At 42.2% G+C, this 16,521-nt stretch overlaps 1 protein-coding gene across 1 annotated transcript; it reads left to right on the forward strand.

Moving 5' to 3' along the window:
• The first annotated feature begins 223 nt into the window (after positions 1–223).
• On the forward strand, positions 224–15,974 carry NEDD8 (NEDD8 ubiquitin like modifier). Its single transcript, XM_003128544.5, has 4 exons — positions 224–340; positions 14,554–14,601; positions 14,770–14,852; positions 15,603–15,974. Exons 1-4 carry the CDS (start codon positions 323–325, stop codon positions 15,697–15,699), a joined length of 246 nt encoding a protein of 81 aa, XP_003128592.1. The 5' UTR covers positions 224–322; the 3' UTR covers positions 15,700–15,974.
• The last annotated feature ends 547 nt before the right edge of the window (positions 15,975–16,521 follow it).

Raw genomic sequence — 16,521 nt, forward strand, 5'->3', positions numbered from 1 at the left:
GCATGATGGGAGAAGTAATTCGTCCCGCCCCCACTGTCCACTAGCCCTGGCTCGCTAGGGACTCTCAGGATCGGAGTGGCGTCATCTCTGCTGTAACTAAACGGACTGCCTTCTTTTTTTATGCCCCCAAAAAGAAACGCGAGAGCACTTCTGAGCCTTTCCAGAACCCCGTGGAAAGGAGGGGGTGGAGCGGGTGGGTGGAGCCAGACAGTGACCCGGAAGCAGAAGTGACTTCTACAGGCGGAGTGCTGGGGAGCGGTAGCGGCGACCGCAGCGGCAGAAGCAGCAATTTACCTGTGTGCAGCTCTAAACTGGGAGGAAGATGCTAATTAAAGTGAAGGTGGGAGCACTGCTACCCTTGCCAAGACTCAGTGGTACTGGGCTGGCCGCAGTGCCTTAAGGGAGAAGCCGGGAAGGAAAACCATGCCTTTCCCGAGCCTGGAGGGGGCTGACAGCCTCGGGACTCCGCGCGAGGGGTGATGGGATGGGGGGGGGGGGGGGCAAGAGGGCTTTGAGAGCTAGGGGTTGGCCCAGCCAGCGGACCCTGGGGTCTCGGCAGTGGTTGCTTTCACTCCAGGTGTGTGCCTTGACGCAGAAAGAGGCCGCCTTTGTTTGGGCTCTCTCTGTATTCGAACCGCCGCAGTCATAGAGAAGGCCTAGCAGCATTTTGGTCTCCTTCTCTCTCGTATTCTTGGAATAAGCTCTGTTCTCCATCCTTCATACCCAGATAACCTGCTTCTCCCAGCCCCTAACGTAGGTTCCTCTGAGCACAGCACCAAAAGGTTAGCCTAGGGAACTGGGAGCCTCCCAGGAACTAGACTGTAAGCCTTTGCTAGTTGTCGCCAAGGTGTAGTGCCTCAGCCGGCCGTCAGGAAACAAAGCTGGGAGCGTGTTCAGTCAGCACCTGTCTTTCTGACCCAGCATCCTGGACCAGTCTCACTTCCTTGACTGAGGCAGGTTAGTTATCAGTGCCCTAGTTCTTGTTAGTTTCAAGTGTTTCCTTCATCTCTATCCCGCCTCCTGTGATTCCTCACCAACCCTCATTAATCTTATCTACTATTTCCTCCTGTGTACCCTCAGACAGAGAGGCAAAAACGAACAATTGATGCAGTGCAACGTTATTTAGGTTTTATTACAGCTAAGTAAGTCTATCGTTATTTTGTGAGCTCCTTAGTGTATTTACCATGCATAATAACCATTAACCTCTTTAGTCCTTCTGATCCACCTCCACCTCTTAGCTAAGGATTGAGGCCAGGAGGCATGTTAAAGGCTATTATTTTTTATTATTATTACTCAAATGAATTTATCACGTTTGTAGTTGTATAATGATCATAACAATCTGATTTCACAGGATTTCCATCCCACAGCCCAAGCACATCCCCCCACCCCCCAAACTGTCTCCTCCAGAAACCATAAGTTTTTCAATGCCTGTGAGTCAGCATCTGTTCTGCAAAGAAGTTCAGTCTGTCCTTTTTTCAGATTCCACATGTCAGTGAAATCATTTGATGTTGGTGTCTCATTGTATGGCATGATAATTTCTAGGTCCATCCATGTTGCTAAAAATGCTGGTATTTCGTTCTTTTTAATGGCTGAGTGATATTCCATTGTGTATATGTACCACATCTTCTTGATCCACTCCTGTGTCGATGGACATTTAGGTTGTTTCCATGTTTTGGCTATTGTAAATAGTGCTGCAGTGAACATTGGAGTACATGTGTCTTTTCAAGTCGTGGTTTTCTCTGGATAGATGCCCAGGAGTGGGACTGCTGGATCAAATGGTAGTTCTATGTTTAGTTTTCTGAGGCATCTCCATACTGCTCTCCACAGTGGTCACACCAATTTACAATCCCGCCAACAGTGTACTAGAGTTCCTTTTTCTCCACACCCTCTCTAGCACTTATTGTTTGTAGACTTTTTGATGATGGCCATTCTGGCTATTGTAACATGTTACCTCCTAGTGGTTTTGATTTGCATTTCTCTAATAATGAGTGATATTGAACATCTTTTCATGTGTTTTTTGGCCATCTGTATGTCTTCTTTGGAGAACTGTCTGTTTAGATCTTCTGCCCATTTTTTGATGGGGTTGTTTGTTTTTTTGGTATGGAGCTGCAGAAGTTGTAAGGCTGTTATTTTTCAAATTTTGAGTAGTGACCTGTAAAAGAGTCACTGATTGTAAAATCAGTTTAATAAGTCAGTATGTCACGGGCAATGAAAGAAAAAAAAAATCAGGTTTTACTTCTGGGTAAGAGTATTGTGTAATTTTTATTTTTATTTTGTATATTTATTATAACAGGTATGTGTTATTAGTTCATATGTATTTCTTAGTGTGGGTCACTTTCCCAAAAGTCTAAAACATTAGCACGTGAATGCTTTTATCTTTTCCATACATATGGATTCTCGTGTCCTCTTAGTCCTCTTTTAGTCCAAAGAAGAGGTTATTACTATACTTATGGTCAATGTTTTATTAAACCTTTTAAAAAATTTCAACCTACACAAAAAATTTTTACCTCATGGTGCCATACAAACACAAAAAGAACTGTGTGTGATATGCTCCGGCATTTTGAATTTTATTCCAGGTTGATTTCATAACCCACTGATAGGTTGAGACCTGCAGTTTAAGGAAATACTGTGTTTTGGCTGGGCTTCTCAACTTAGAAATGCGTAAGAATCATGTGGGGATCTTGTTAAAATGCTGATTCTAATTCAGGTGGCCTGAGATGGAACCTGAGATTCTACTTTTTTGCAGCACTTCCAGGTGATGCTGATGCTGCTTGTCTGGGGACTAGCCTTTGGGTAGCAAGGTTCTATTTTCTTTGAATCCATATTTATTCAGTACTTCTCTAAAATTTTTGGTCTCCTTTCCCAAAATACTTTACTTTCTGCCTTCAAATATCTTTCTCTGTCCATCATTCTCTTTCTTTTGTGTATATTAAATACATTTGAAAGCAATTAGTTAGCTGTGAATTACTATACACATAATAGGTTTTATGAACAGGGTTTCTTTGTGAATTATTCGTTCTTCAACTTTCATTCTCCGTAGCTGACTTACTCCATATTTCTTTCTGTAATCCTGTACTATCAAATCCCTTGTTGAGTGAAGAAAAAGCACACACAACATGAGAGCTGTGAGTTCAGTTTTATTTGGGGACCTACTGAGGACTGTAGCCCGGGAGACAGCCTGTTAGATAGCTCTGAGGAACTGCTCCGAGGAGGTAAGTGGAGGAGGTCAGCTTCTATGTGATTTTGGAGAAGGGTACCTATAATCAAACACACATCTCTGTCGAAAATTGTTGCTAGTCAGGAAGAACAGATATCTTAGTTAATGGTCATAGTGCCTTTCTAAGTATGGGAAGATACAAGAATTTGGGTTCATAAAATTTTCTCCTGAAAATATCTATCTAAAGGCCACCTCTTCCAGTTTTCCCAGAGCACAGAGAACATTCCTGAACATTCCACCTTGAACCCCTTTTAGGGTGTGTTGAAGGTCGGTGATGATAACTTAATGCAGTGGCTGATGACTTAATTCTTGTAGAACCAGGTAGCACAGTGACATTCTTTAGTTGGCACCCTCCCAATTTAAATCTTCTCTTGATACCTCATCTCTGTCTTTTTAAAATTATATACATCATTTCCTGTCTTAAGCCATCTTCCCAATATTCCTCTCATATATTGATCCCATCAGTCTGTCAGGTATCTGGAACCTAGTTCTTTAGAGTCATTATTCTCTTTTAAAAACTATTTTTTTCCTTTGGAACCTTTCTGCTTGATTTTCTTTCCATTCCCATTACCCTTGTTCTCATTAATTTATGTCTTTATTTCTGTGTGATACCTCCAACAAAGTTTTCCTACGGCCATATCCCCTCTAGACTTTAGAGTCTATACCAAGACACAGTGTACAAAATCATAGCATACAGGTCCTCTTTAAACTTCTTTTTCATCGTATTACTCCCTAATCTCAGATGCTTCATTGCTATCCTCTTAGCAAATTACTCGAGGCAACTGTCTTTTCTATCTAAGCTCCAGTTTGCTTCTTCATGCTTTATTAAAATAAAACACAGAGTTCTTAAGTGTTCAGTTCAAGGAGATTTGTTTGTGTGTGTATGATCGATTCTCCTTTTCAAAAAAAAATTTTTGTTATAGTTTATTTGCAATGTTCTGTCAATTTCTGCTGTACAGCAAAGTGACCCAGTTATAGGTATATACATTATTTTTCTCACATTATCCTCCAGCATGTTCCATCACAAGTGATTAGATATAGTTCCCTGTGCTATACAGCAGGATCTCATTGCTTATCCACTCCAAATGCAGTAGTTTGCATCTGCTAACCCCAAACTCCCTGTTCATCTCCCTCCCTCCCCCTCCCCCTTGGCAACCACAGGTCTGTCTTCCATGTCCACAAGTTCATTTCTTTTCTGTAGTTAGGTTCATTTGTGCCATATATTAGATTCCAGATATAAGTGATATCCTGTGGTATTTGCCTATCTCTTCATGACTTACTTCACTTTGTATGAGTCTCTAGTTTCATCCACGTTGCTGCAAATGGCATTATTTCATTCTTTTTTTATGGCTGAGTATTATGTACGCATCTTCTTAATCCATTCATCTGTTGATGGACATTTAAGTTGTTTCCGTGACTTGGCTGTTATGATTTGTGCTTCAGTGAACATAGGGATGCATGTATCTTTTTCAGTGAAAGTTTTGTCCAGATATATGCCCAGGAGTGGGATTGCTGGATGATATGGTAGTTCTGTGTTTAGTTTCTGAGGTATCTCTTACTGTTTTCCATAGTGGTTTTATCAATTTACATTCCCACCAACAGTGTAGTTGGGTTCCCTTTTCTCCACACCCTCTCCAGCATTTGTTATTTGTAGACTTACTAATGATGGCCATTCTGACTGGTGTGAAGTGGTATCTCATTGTAGTTTTGATTTGCATTTCCCTACTAGTGATGTTGAGCATTTTTTCACATGCCTGTTGGCCATCTGTATGTCTTCTTTGGAGACACGTCTGTTCAGGTCTTCTACCCATTTTCCAATTGGGTCGTTTGTTTTTTTGCTGTAGAGTTGTATGAGTTGTTTGTATGCTTTGGAGATTAAGCCCCTGTTGGTTGCATCATTTGCAGCTATTTTCTCCCACTCCGTAGGTTGTCCTTTTGGTTTTCTTTGCTATGCAAAAGCTTGTAAGTTTGGTTAGGTCCCATTGGTTTATTTTTGTTTTTATTTCTATTGCTTTTGGAGACTGACCTAAGAAAACATTTGTATGGTTGATGTCAGAGAATGTTTTGTGTATGTTCTCTTCTAGGAGTTTTCTGGTATCTTGCCTTATGTTTAGGTCTTTAAGCCATTTTGAGTCCATTTTTGTGCATGGTGTGAGCGTGTGTTCTGGTTTCATTGATTTAGATGCAGCAGTCCGTTTTAGCATTTCATATACTTGACTCCTTTGTCGAAGATCAATTGTAGGTGTTCAAGGAGATTTTTTGTTTGTTTGTTTTGTCATACCCGTGGCATATGAAAGTTCCCAAGCTGGGTGGGGGGCATCAGATCCAAGCCATAGCTTCAGCAATGCTGAATCATTAACCCACTGTACTAGGCCAGGGTCAACAGTATACACCCATGTAACCACAAGATCTAGAACATTTTCACCCATATCCTCGGAAAGTTCCTTAGGTTAGTTTTGCTTGTTTTGGAATTTCACATAAATGGAATTATAGAATATATAATTTTTATGTGACTTCTTTTACTCAGCATTATTTCAAGTTTCTGGCTATAATGAATAAGACTTTTATGAACATTGTTTTTTGTGGACCTATGTTTTCATTTCCTTTGGATAAATACCTAGGAATGGAATTGCTGGATCATGTGAACTTTAAAAGAAACTGCCAAACAGTTCTCCAAAGGGTTGCACCATTTTATGACCAGTAGTGAATGAGCATTCTGGCTGCTCTGCATCCATTTTTATTTTAGCTGTTGTAGTGGGTGTGAAATGTTGTGTCAGCCAGGTTAAATTAATCACTGTTGATTTTCTCTCACCACAGCATTTTGTCACTGCACCTTGTATTTGGACAGTAACAGCAGTGTGGCATTTCCTTGTATGTTGGTTGGTTCTATTAATTGTATGCTCATTGTCTCTTGGCTGTTAATCTTCACTTGAAAAAAGATTGTTGTCAAAGGCTGAGTCACTTAATTTCTTTTATATCCTCTTCAGTGTTTATAGCAGAATGTTGGGCTTAGGTTCATCATAGACTATTCCCAGGTGACAGTGACCAGATTGAAGAAGAAACCCAGTATGACATGCTCTTTTAAAATATCTTGGAGTTGGGAGTTCCCGTCGTGGCGCAGTGGTTAATGAATCCGACTAGGAACCATGAGGTTTCGGGTTCGGTCCCTGCCCTTGCTCAGTGGGTTAGGGATCCGGCGTTGCCGTGAGCTGTGGTGTGGGTTGCAGATGCGGCTCGGATCCCGCGTTGCTGTGGCTCTGGCGTAGGCCAGTGGCTACAGCTCCGATTTGACCCCTAGCCTGGGAACCTCCATATGCCGTGGGAGCGGCCCAAAGAAGTGGCAATAAGACAAAAAATAAAATAAAATATCTTGGAGTTCCCGTTATGGCTCAGAGGAAACAAATCTGAGTAGCACCTATGAGGACACAGTTTCAATCCCTGGCCTCGCTCAGTGGGTTAAAGAATCTGGTGTTGCTGTTAGCTGTGGTATAGCTCACAGACGTGGCTTGGACCCTGTGTTGATGTGGCTGTGGTGTAGGCCAGCGGGTACAGCTCCAGATCGACCCCTAGCCTGGGAACTTCCATATGCTGTGGGTGTGGCCCTTAAAAAAAAAAAAAAAAGGTATCCTTTAAAATTGTTCAATTTTAGGAGTTCCCGTTGTCGTGATGCAGTGGTTAACGAATCTGACTAGGAACCATGAGGTTTCAGGTACGATCCCTGGCCTTGCTCAGTGGGTTAAAGGATTCAGCGTTGCCATGGGCTGTGGTGTAGGTTGCAGATGCGGCTCGGATCCTGCGTTGCTGTGGCTCTGGCGTAGGCCGATGGCTATGGCTCTGATTCGACCCCTAGCCTGGGAACCTCCATATGCCGCAGGAGCGGCCCTAGAAAAGGCAAAAGGACAAAAAAAAAAAAGTTCAACTTTAAATGATTTTAATTACAACAGGTTCAAACATACACAATAGCAGAGATGGAATAATGCACCCTATACCTAGCTGCAAAAATTACCATCTCATGGCCAATCTTATTTTATTTATATTTTATTTACACTTGCCAACTTTCCTTATCTGATGTTTTAAGAAGCAAATCCCAGGTAGCATAGTGCATATTATTTGTATATAATTTAGTATTTATCTGTAAAAAATAACTTTTTTTTCCTAATGTAACCATAATCACTACATCTTGAAAATTAGCAGTGATTTCTCACTATCATTGTATCATTTGTTTTTTATAATTTGTTTGAATCTGTATCCAACCAAGATTCATACATTAGTTGGTTGGTAAGTATTTTAGGTCTCTTTAAATCTGTAATTCTTCATTTCCCCCATTTTTTTCTTGTTGCATAATCTATGTTGTTGGTCCTGTAGTGTTTCCTATAGTTTGGATTTTGCTGATTACATCCCTATGTTGTCTTTTTTTTTTGTCTTTTTGCTATTTCTTGGGCCGCTCCCACGGCATATGGAGGTTCCCAGGCTAGGGGTCTAATCAGAGCTGTAGCCACCTGCCTACGCCAGAGCCACAGCAACACGGAATCTGAGCCACATCTGCAACCTACACCGCAGCTCATGGCAACGCCAGATCGCTAACCCACCGAGCAAGGGCAGGGACCGAACCCGCAACCTCATGGTTCCTAGTCGGATTCGTCAACCACTGCGCCACGATAGGAACTCCCTATGTTGTCTTTTTTTTTTTTTTTTTTTTGTCTTTTTGCCATTTTCTTGGGCCACTGTCACGGCATATGGAGGTTCCCAGGCTAGGGGTCTAATCAGAGCTGTAGCCACCGGCCTACGCCAGAGCCACAGCAACGCGGGATCCGAGCTGCGTCTGCAACCTACATCACAGCTCACGGCAACGCCAGATCCTTAACCCACCGAGCAAGGGCAGGGACCGAGCAAGGGCAGGGACCGAACCCGCAACCTCATGATTCCTAGTCGGATTCGTTAACCACTGCGTGATGACAGGAACTCCACTATGTTGTCTTTTAATACATTTCTCTTTCCTCTGTATTTCCTATCAGTTGGTAATAAGATCTAAAGGCTTGGTTAGTCTGTCTTTTTTTTTTTTGCTTTTTAGGGCCACACCCATGGCATATGGAAGTTCCCAGGCTAGGAGTCAAATTGTAGCTACAGCTGCCGGCATTTGCCACAGCAATGCAGGGTCCGAACTGTGTCTGCAAGCTATATACCACAGCTCACGGCAGTGCCAGATCCTTAACCCTCTGAGCAAGGCCAGGGATGGAACTCTTTTCTTCATGGATACTAGTCGAATTTGTTTCTGCTGCGCCACAGTGGGAACTCCCTGTTAGTCTTTTTTATCTGTTCATGTGTTGGAGTAATTCAAAGGTGGTGTTGTGATATATACTTCTGTCAGGTTGTTTTGCTTTCTGTGGTGTCATTGCCTAGATCCGTTATTTCACTGGAAGTTATAAAATGGGGATATTGTAGTTTTATTGTTGCTTCATATAATAGCTGGAATGCTTGATCAGTGCCAGTATGGTGGCCATAAGCCCCTATGGACTATCAAGCACTTGAAATGTAGCTAGCGAGACTGACGAATTGACATTTCATTTCATGCTACCATCTCCCCTTCAAAATTTTGCAGAGGTTATAAAAAAAGAAAGTGGTATGTTGTGTGATGATCAAAAAAATTTTTATTTAAATACTTTATTTTTATTTTTATTTTTTGCTTTTTAGGGACGCACTTGCAGCATATGGAGTTTCCCAGGCTAGGGGTCTAATCGGAGCTACAGCAGCCAGCCTACGCCACAGCCACAACAGTGCCAGACCCGAGCCGAGTCTGCCACCTACACCACAGCTCACAGCGATACCGGATGCTTAACCCACTGAGCGAGACCAAGGATCAAATCTGCAACCTCATGGTTCCTAGTTGGATTCATTTCCTCTGCGCCACGATGGAAACTTACCCCAAAAAACTTTTTTAATTTAAATTATTTATTTGGGGAGTTCCCGTCGTGGCGCAGTGGTTAACGAATCCGATTAGGAACCATAAGGTTGCGGGTTCAGTCCCTGCCCTTGTTCAGTGGGTTAACAATCCGGCGTTGCCATGAGCTGTGGTGTGGGTCCCAGATGCGGCTTGTATCCCGCATTGCTGTGACTCTGGCGTAGGCCAATGGCTACAGCTCTGATTCGACCCCTAGCCTGGGAACCTCCATATGCCGCAGGAGCGGCCCAAAGAAATAGCAAAAAGACCAAAAATAAATAAATAAATAAATAAAAATAAATAATTTATTTGTATTTAATTTCCATTAATTTAAAAATAGGCACTAAAACTTTTTTCAGTCTTTGGAAAACAGCATGTTTGGAACAAGTTGGAAGTGTAAATCTAGTTTTTCACCTGTGAATTATGAAATTTAAAAACAGATCAAGAAATTCTCTGGTGGCCTAAAGGTTAAGGATCTGGAGGTGTTGTCACTGCTGTGGCTCAGATCACCATTGTGGCACCATTCAGTTCCTAGCCCAGGAACCTCCACGTGCCATGAGAACAGCCAAAAAAGAATGTAAAATATATTAACATGGTTACATGTTGAAGTATAATGTTTTGAATATGCTGCCTTGAAGAATATTAAAATTAATTTCACCTTTTAAAATTGTGGCTACTAGAATGTTTAATGTTGTGTATGTGATTTTCACTGAATTTCCACTTCTAGTGGTCAATGCTGCTTTACACAATTGTTTCCTTATATTCTCATCAATGATATTGTCTTAAAAGTTTTTTCCTCATTCCAGTGCATTCATGGTATTAAAAAAAGGAAAATACAGAAAGGCACAAAGGAAAGAAAGAAATCACTCATAATTTCACAACTTGAGCCCTGATGTCTCTATCCTTCCACACCTTTTTTTTGCCTTTTTTTTTTTTTTTGCTTTTTTGCTTTTTAGGGCCACATGTGGAAGTTCTCAGGCTAGGGGTCGAATCAGAGCTGCAGCTGCCACAACAACGCGGGATCCAAGCCTCATCTGCGACCCACACCACAGCTCACAGCAAGGCTGGATCATTAACCCACTGAGTGAGAGGGCAGGAATCGAACCCGCATCCCCATAGATACTTACCAGGTTCATTACTGCTGAGCCACAGTGAGAATTCCTTTCCAGACTTTTATGAAAGCATATAAATATGGAGTTCCCGTCATGGCGCAGTGGTTAATGAATCCGACTAGGAACCATGAGGTTGCTGGTTCGATTCCTTCCCTTGCTCAGTGGGTTAACGATCCAGTGTTGCTGTGAGCTGTGGTGTGGGTTGCAGATGCGGCTCGGATACCACATTGCTGTGGCTCTGGCTACAGCTCTGATTCGACCCCTAAGCCTGGGAAACTCCATATACCACGGGAGCGGCCCAAGAAATCGCAAAAAGACAGAAAGACAAAAAAAAAAAAAAAAAACCATATAAATACACATATGTGTTTATTTATTTATTTTACAAAATTGGAATTATACTATTAGTCTAAACATTGTTGGAGGACTGTGTGATTTTTCCCTATGTGTGTGTACCATAATTTATTTAACCCTCAATTGTTTGATGTTTAGATTATATTTCTAATTTTTCAGGTTCAAAAGGCTTTAATCACTGCTGTCATAGGTCTATTTTCAGACATGGGATTATTTTGCCCAGAAGTGTTGCTGGGACACCATATGACATACTGTGCTGTGGATACATTCATGGGCTTCTGTAGTCAATTTCAGAAACAAAAGACCAGTCCTAGAGTTAGAGATTTTATAAACCAATAATTGTTTTTAGGCCCAAGCATCTGACTTTTGGGAGAACAGTTCTAGGTCTTCTGTTAGGGCCTTTTGTACTCTTTAAAAATTTTTATTGTTAAATCAGAAGGAATATTCATGTGATAAAGGAGTGTGTGTGTGTGTATAATTTTTTTTTCCAGGGCTGCAACTGCAGCATATGGAAGTTCCCAGGCTAGGGGTAGAATCAGAGCTGCAGCTGCCAGCCACAACCACAGCAATGAGGATACCTAACCCACTAAGTGAGGCCAGAGATTGAACCCACCTTCTCATGGATACTAATTGGGTTCATTACCACTGAGCCATGGCGGGAACTCCCAAGGAATATATTTTTATTAGAAATTTAATTAGTACAGATCAAAGGAAAATTAGCTTTGATAAACCCTCCCCTCAGTCCTGCCTCTCTTCTCAAGGATAATCACTATTTTAAGAGATAGTATACTTTTAATCCTTTTTTCTATGCATGTGTATATGTTTGTATCTACATATAGAAAATGATAACTATGCATTCTTTAGATCTTTCCATGTTAGTATAGAAGCTCTTGTAGAATAAATATTCTATGGATGTGCCATAGTTTAATAGTTTTCTCATTAGTAGGCATTAGATTATTTCTAGTGTTTTGCTTTTATGAAAGGTGCTGCAGTAAACCTCACATGTTCCTCTCTGAATACATGCTCAAATTTCGAGTTTTTTCTCCAGATTAGTTACCTAGAAATAGAATTGTCTTGTTAAAGAGTCTTTGCAGGGAGTTCCTGTTGTGGTGCAGTGGTTAACGAAATCTGACTAGGAACCATGAGGTTGCAGGTTCGATCCCTGCCCTTGCTCAGTGGGTTAAAGGATCCAGCGTTGCCATGAGCTGTGGTGTAGGTTGCAGATGCGGCTCGGATCCTGCGTTGCTGTGGCTCTGGCGTAGGCCGATGGCTATGGCTCTGATTCGACCCCTAGCCTGGGAACCTCCATATGCCGCAGGAGCGGCCCTAGAAAAGGCAAAACGACAAAAAAAAAAAAAAAAAGTCTTTGCATTTTAAGTATTAAGGTCAATAAAGTAAATAATTTGTGGACAACACAGAATTACATACTTTTCATTTTGTCGGGAAAGAGCCTAAAAAAATACCATATATTGTCATCACTTCATAAAAGGACATTTTAATACCTGAATATATTTAGTTTCATGAAAATCTCACTGTTTTATTTTTTTCGTTTTCAATAGACTATTGAAAATTTTCATTCAGACTGGCTTGAGTTGGGATAGAAATTTGAGAATCACTGTTGTAATTCATTCTTTTGCATCCAGACAGGGCAATCCAAAGGAGTTACTCTTGCATCTTTTGAAATATCCTTAATGCTGAACATTCTCATGGCTGAGAAATTAGGTCCTAAGTACTTTCTTCATGCTGGTCTTTGTGAAGCTATAAGTGGAAACCATATGTTATTTTGTGAGTCCACCACGGAAGTGTACACTGGATCCCAATACTAGGTCAGCCAGATGTAGGTAGTATGGAGTACAGAGTTAAAAGCTCAGGTTCTGGGCCCAGAGTGTCTGTGTTTGGATCCACACTCTTCTCTTGACTTCATAGGCATGCTTTTTATTTAATTAGTTTTATTTTTCTGTCTTTTTAGGGCTACACCCACAGCATGTGGAAGTTCCCAGGCTAGGGGTCTAATCAGAGCTACAGCTGCTGGCCTACACCACAGCCACAGCAATGCCAAATCTGATCCGTATCTGTGACCTACACCACAGCTCACGGCAACACCGGATCCTTAACCCACTGAGCAAGGCCAGGGATCGAACCTGCGTCCTCATGAATACTAGGCAGATTCATTTCCACTGAGCCACGACAGGAACTCCAGGCATGCTATTCAACCCATCCTAGCTCTGTTTTCCTCATCTATAAATGGTGATACTAACAGTATCCATCTCATTTAATACATGCAAAGATTAAATGTATTAATGCATGTAAGACACTCAGCATAGATTCTGACTCTTGGAAAGGGTTCAGTAAATGTTGGCAGTGATCATACCATGACCATCCATATGTTTAGCTCTTCCACAAGTATTTATTGACCAATATTTACGTATATGTCAAACACTGTGCTTTGTGCTTAGATTAGGAAGATAAATTGAACAGTCTCTGTCCTTTAGGAAGTTGTAGTGTAAATTGGAGAGTTTGACACTTAAAAGACTATTTTTGTCTTTTTAGGCCTGCACCTGAGGCCTATGGAGGTTCCCAGGCTAGAGGTCAAATCGGAGATGCAGCTGCCAGCCTACACCACAACAACATAGCATCCAAGCTGTGTCTGCAACCTACACCATAGCTCACGGCAATGCTGGCTCCTTAACCCAATGAGCAAGGCCAGGGATCAAACCCGCAACCTCGTGGTTACTAATCAGATTCATTTCTTCTGTGCCACAATGGGAACTCCTTAAAAAACTATTAGGCGTACCAGGTATTAACACGCACTGGGGATAAATCATCAATCTTAAAGTATCCCTTGAGGTTTGAGAAAAAAACAGAAGAGAGCATGATGTAAAGGAAAGCAAAGTAGAAGCAAAAAAAATTATCCTAAATCAGACAGCTTTAAGAGCAAGGATGGATGGGAGATTAGATTGGACAAAGCACAATGTTTAGAAGTGTCTAATGAGCATAATTATTGTGTTTGGATAACAGCAGCCCTTAGCCTATGAAAGAAGTCAGGAAGTTCAGCTGTAATTTAGGATTTAGATAGAAGTCTGGAGAAGATATGGGAGAGTAGAATGTTGAATTCTAGCACCACTTTAAAAGCTGGTCAGGAGTTCCCGTCGTGGCGCAGTGGTTAACGAATCCGACTAGAAACCATGAGGTTGCGGGTTCGATCCCTGGCCTTGCTCAGTGGGTTAAGGATCCAGCGTGGCTGTGAGCTGTGGTGTAGGTTGCAGACACGGCTCAGATCTGGCATTGCTGTGGCTCTGGTGTAGCCCGGCGGCTACAGCTCCAATAAGCCCCCTAGCCTGGGAACCTCCATATGCTGCAGGAACGGCCCTAGAAATGGCAAAAAGACAAAAAAAAAAAAAAAAAAAAAAAGCTGGTCAGAGATAGCTCTGGTGTCCTTGAGAGTTCTTTCAGTTATCTGAATGTTATTTGTAGCATTGGTACAGAAAGTCCTTCTCATTCAGTAGGATACTTTCCTCAGGAGAGCTCTCATTGTGGTCTTATCCAGAGGTATTACAGTATTCTCAGGGATTCTAGTGGAGTGGGGTGAGATGACCTATGAGACTGAGATGGTCAGATGGTTCACAGAATCTTCCCCGTGTCACAGTTGTCCACAGCCTAAAAATATCTGAAATCCAGTATGGTCAAAGACTTCTTCTTTTTTTTTTTTTTTCTTTTTTTTTATTACTCAGTGAATTTATTACATTTATAGTTGTACAATGATCATCACAACCCAATTTTATAGGAAAAGACTTCTGATACTTCAAATCAGCTTTGCTGAGAATCTGCATTTCTCAGAAGGTAGTCAATTCCCCAGAGACTAGGCCAGGATATTTTACCTAGCAGACAAATTGTAGATTGGACTATAGGACTCATGAAACCCTTGCCTGTTTCAGACGCTGACGGGAAAGGAGATTGAGATTGACATTGAACCCACAGACAAGGTAATGTCTGCCCAGTACCTCTCCATGCCTGTCTCCCTGCCTGTATATTTGCTTGGGAACGCTGACGAACTTAGTCCTTTAGCTCTCATGTTATCTGCATAGTTCTCATTCTTTCCACTTCCATGGTCCTACCCCCTGAGCAGCCCCTGACTACTTGTACCCCTAAAGGTGGAGCGAATCAAAGAGCGTGTGGAGGAGAAAGAGGGAATTCCCCCACAGCAGCAGAGGCTCATCTACAGTGGTAAACAGATGTAAGTTGGGAATGGGAGTGAGAGAGTGGCAATCTTATGTGACACGAGGAAACCAGATACTGGAGGTGGAGCAGGCCTGCCTCTTTTCTGTTGCCTCGGACCCTTTGGCAGTTTAACAAAGCCTAAGAACCCTTCCTCCAAATCAGATTTTTGCAGACATAACATAATAATACACAGAATGACAAACTACTACATTGAAATAACAGTTATCAAACTACTAAAACAAATCGGTGGCATTCCCACTATGGCGCAGCAGGTTAACAATCTGGCATGTTTCTGGGGAGGTGCTGGTTCCATCCCCAGCCTGGCGCAATGGATTAAGGATCCAGCATTGCTGTAGCTGTGGCATAGGTTACAGCTCCCTCTCAGATTTGATCCGTGGCCTGGAAACTTCCATATATTGTAGGGGCAGCTGAAATAATATACGTGCTGCTTCACTATTACATTAAGATCAAATGATAGGTGTAATAACTGCTATAGTTGTGAAATATTTTCAAGATATCTGCAGACAGTTGTGAAATGATACAAAAATATCTAATTTCTGTTAACAGCTTGCCCATATTGCTAATATAGTTTTTGGCCTGTGTTCAAAATTGAAAGAAATATCAGTTAGGGGGTGGTAAAATTATAAAGGTGTAATTTTTTTTTTTCTCATCTGCATGCATAGATCGCCAGAGACACCCAAAAAACCCAGGTTAGGAGCCCTGCTCTAGAAGGTATTTCTAATGCTTTTTTCCCCCCATCCTGCAGGAACGATGAGAAGACAGCAGCTGATTACAAGATACTGGGTGGCTCCGTCCTCCACCTGGTGTTGGCTCTGAGAGGAGGAGGTGGTCTTAGGCAGTGATGGACCCCCCCCCCTCCATTTTACCTCCTTGCCCTGTCACTCATAATGAGGCATCATATATCCTCTCACTCTGTGGGACACCAGAGCCACCGCCCCCCTCTCCTGGATGCCCAGTCTTGTGTGTCTACTGGTGGGAGACTGTGAGGACCCCAGGATGCAGTGTTCCTGACCCAAAGGGCCTTTGCTGGCTGTTGGGTTTTAGTTTGCAGTCCTGTGTGCTTCCCTCCCTTATGGCTATGTCCCAGGTTGTCAATAAAATATTTCCTGGCCTCCTAGAATCTTTCTTCTGTTGCACAAATATGACTGAAATCAAGATGGATCCAACATTGGAGTTCCCGTCATGGTGCAGTGGAAACGAATCCGAGTAGGAACCGTGTGGTTGCAAGTTCAATCCCTGACCTTGCTCAGTGGATTAAGGATTGGGTGTTCCCTTGAGCTGTGGTGTAGGTTGCAGATGCGGCTCAGATCTGATGTGGCTGTGACTGTGGTATAGGCTGGCAGCTGTGGCTCTGATTCGGAACCCTACCCTGGGAACCTCCATATGCCTCGGGTATGGCCCTTAAAAGCAAAAAAAGGATCCAATGCACTCCCAGTTACACCAGGCTGAAAGAGCAGGACAATGGAAGGGAATGTGCACTTAGAGGGGTTATCAGACTCTATGAAAACCTACACTCAATGACGTGCTGGAGCCAGCTCTTACCTGCTCCATAGGTAATTGTTGACACCTCTTCCCAATCCCACATTAGGTGACTTAATGTTGGCAGCTTGGTATTGGCCATGGTAGAAATACTTATAGAAGTTGATGGTACAAATAAGTCCTTC

The sequence above is a fragment of the Sus scrofa genome, chromosome 7 (assembly GCF_054392235.1).
Source record: "Sus scrofa isolate SSC_HxYL_T2T_F1_AM1 chromosome 7, Sscrofa_HxYL_maternal_Yorkshire_Landrace_v2.0, whole genome shotgun sequence".
Lineage (NCBI taxonomy): Eukaryota > Metazoa > Chordata > Mammalia > Artiodactyla > Suidae > Sus > Sus scrofa.

Coding starts and splice junctions, on each gene's coding strand:
- NEDD8 (XM_003128544.5), top strand. Junction 14,602..14,769: donor ACATTGAACCCACAGACAAG/GTAATGTCTGCC, acceptor GTACCCCTAAAG/GTGGAGCGAATCAAAGAGCG. Junction 14,853..15,602: donor ATCTACAGTGGTAAACAGAT/GTAAGTTGGGAA, acceptor CCCATCCTGCAG/GAACGATGAGAAGACAGCAG.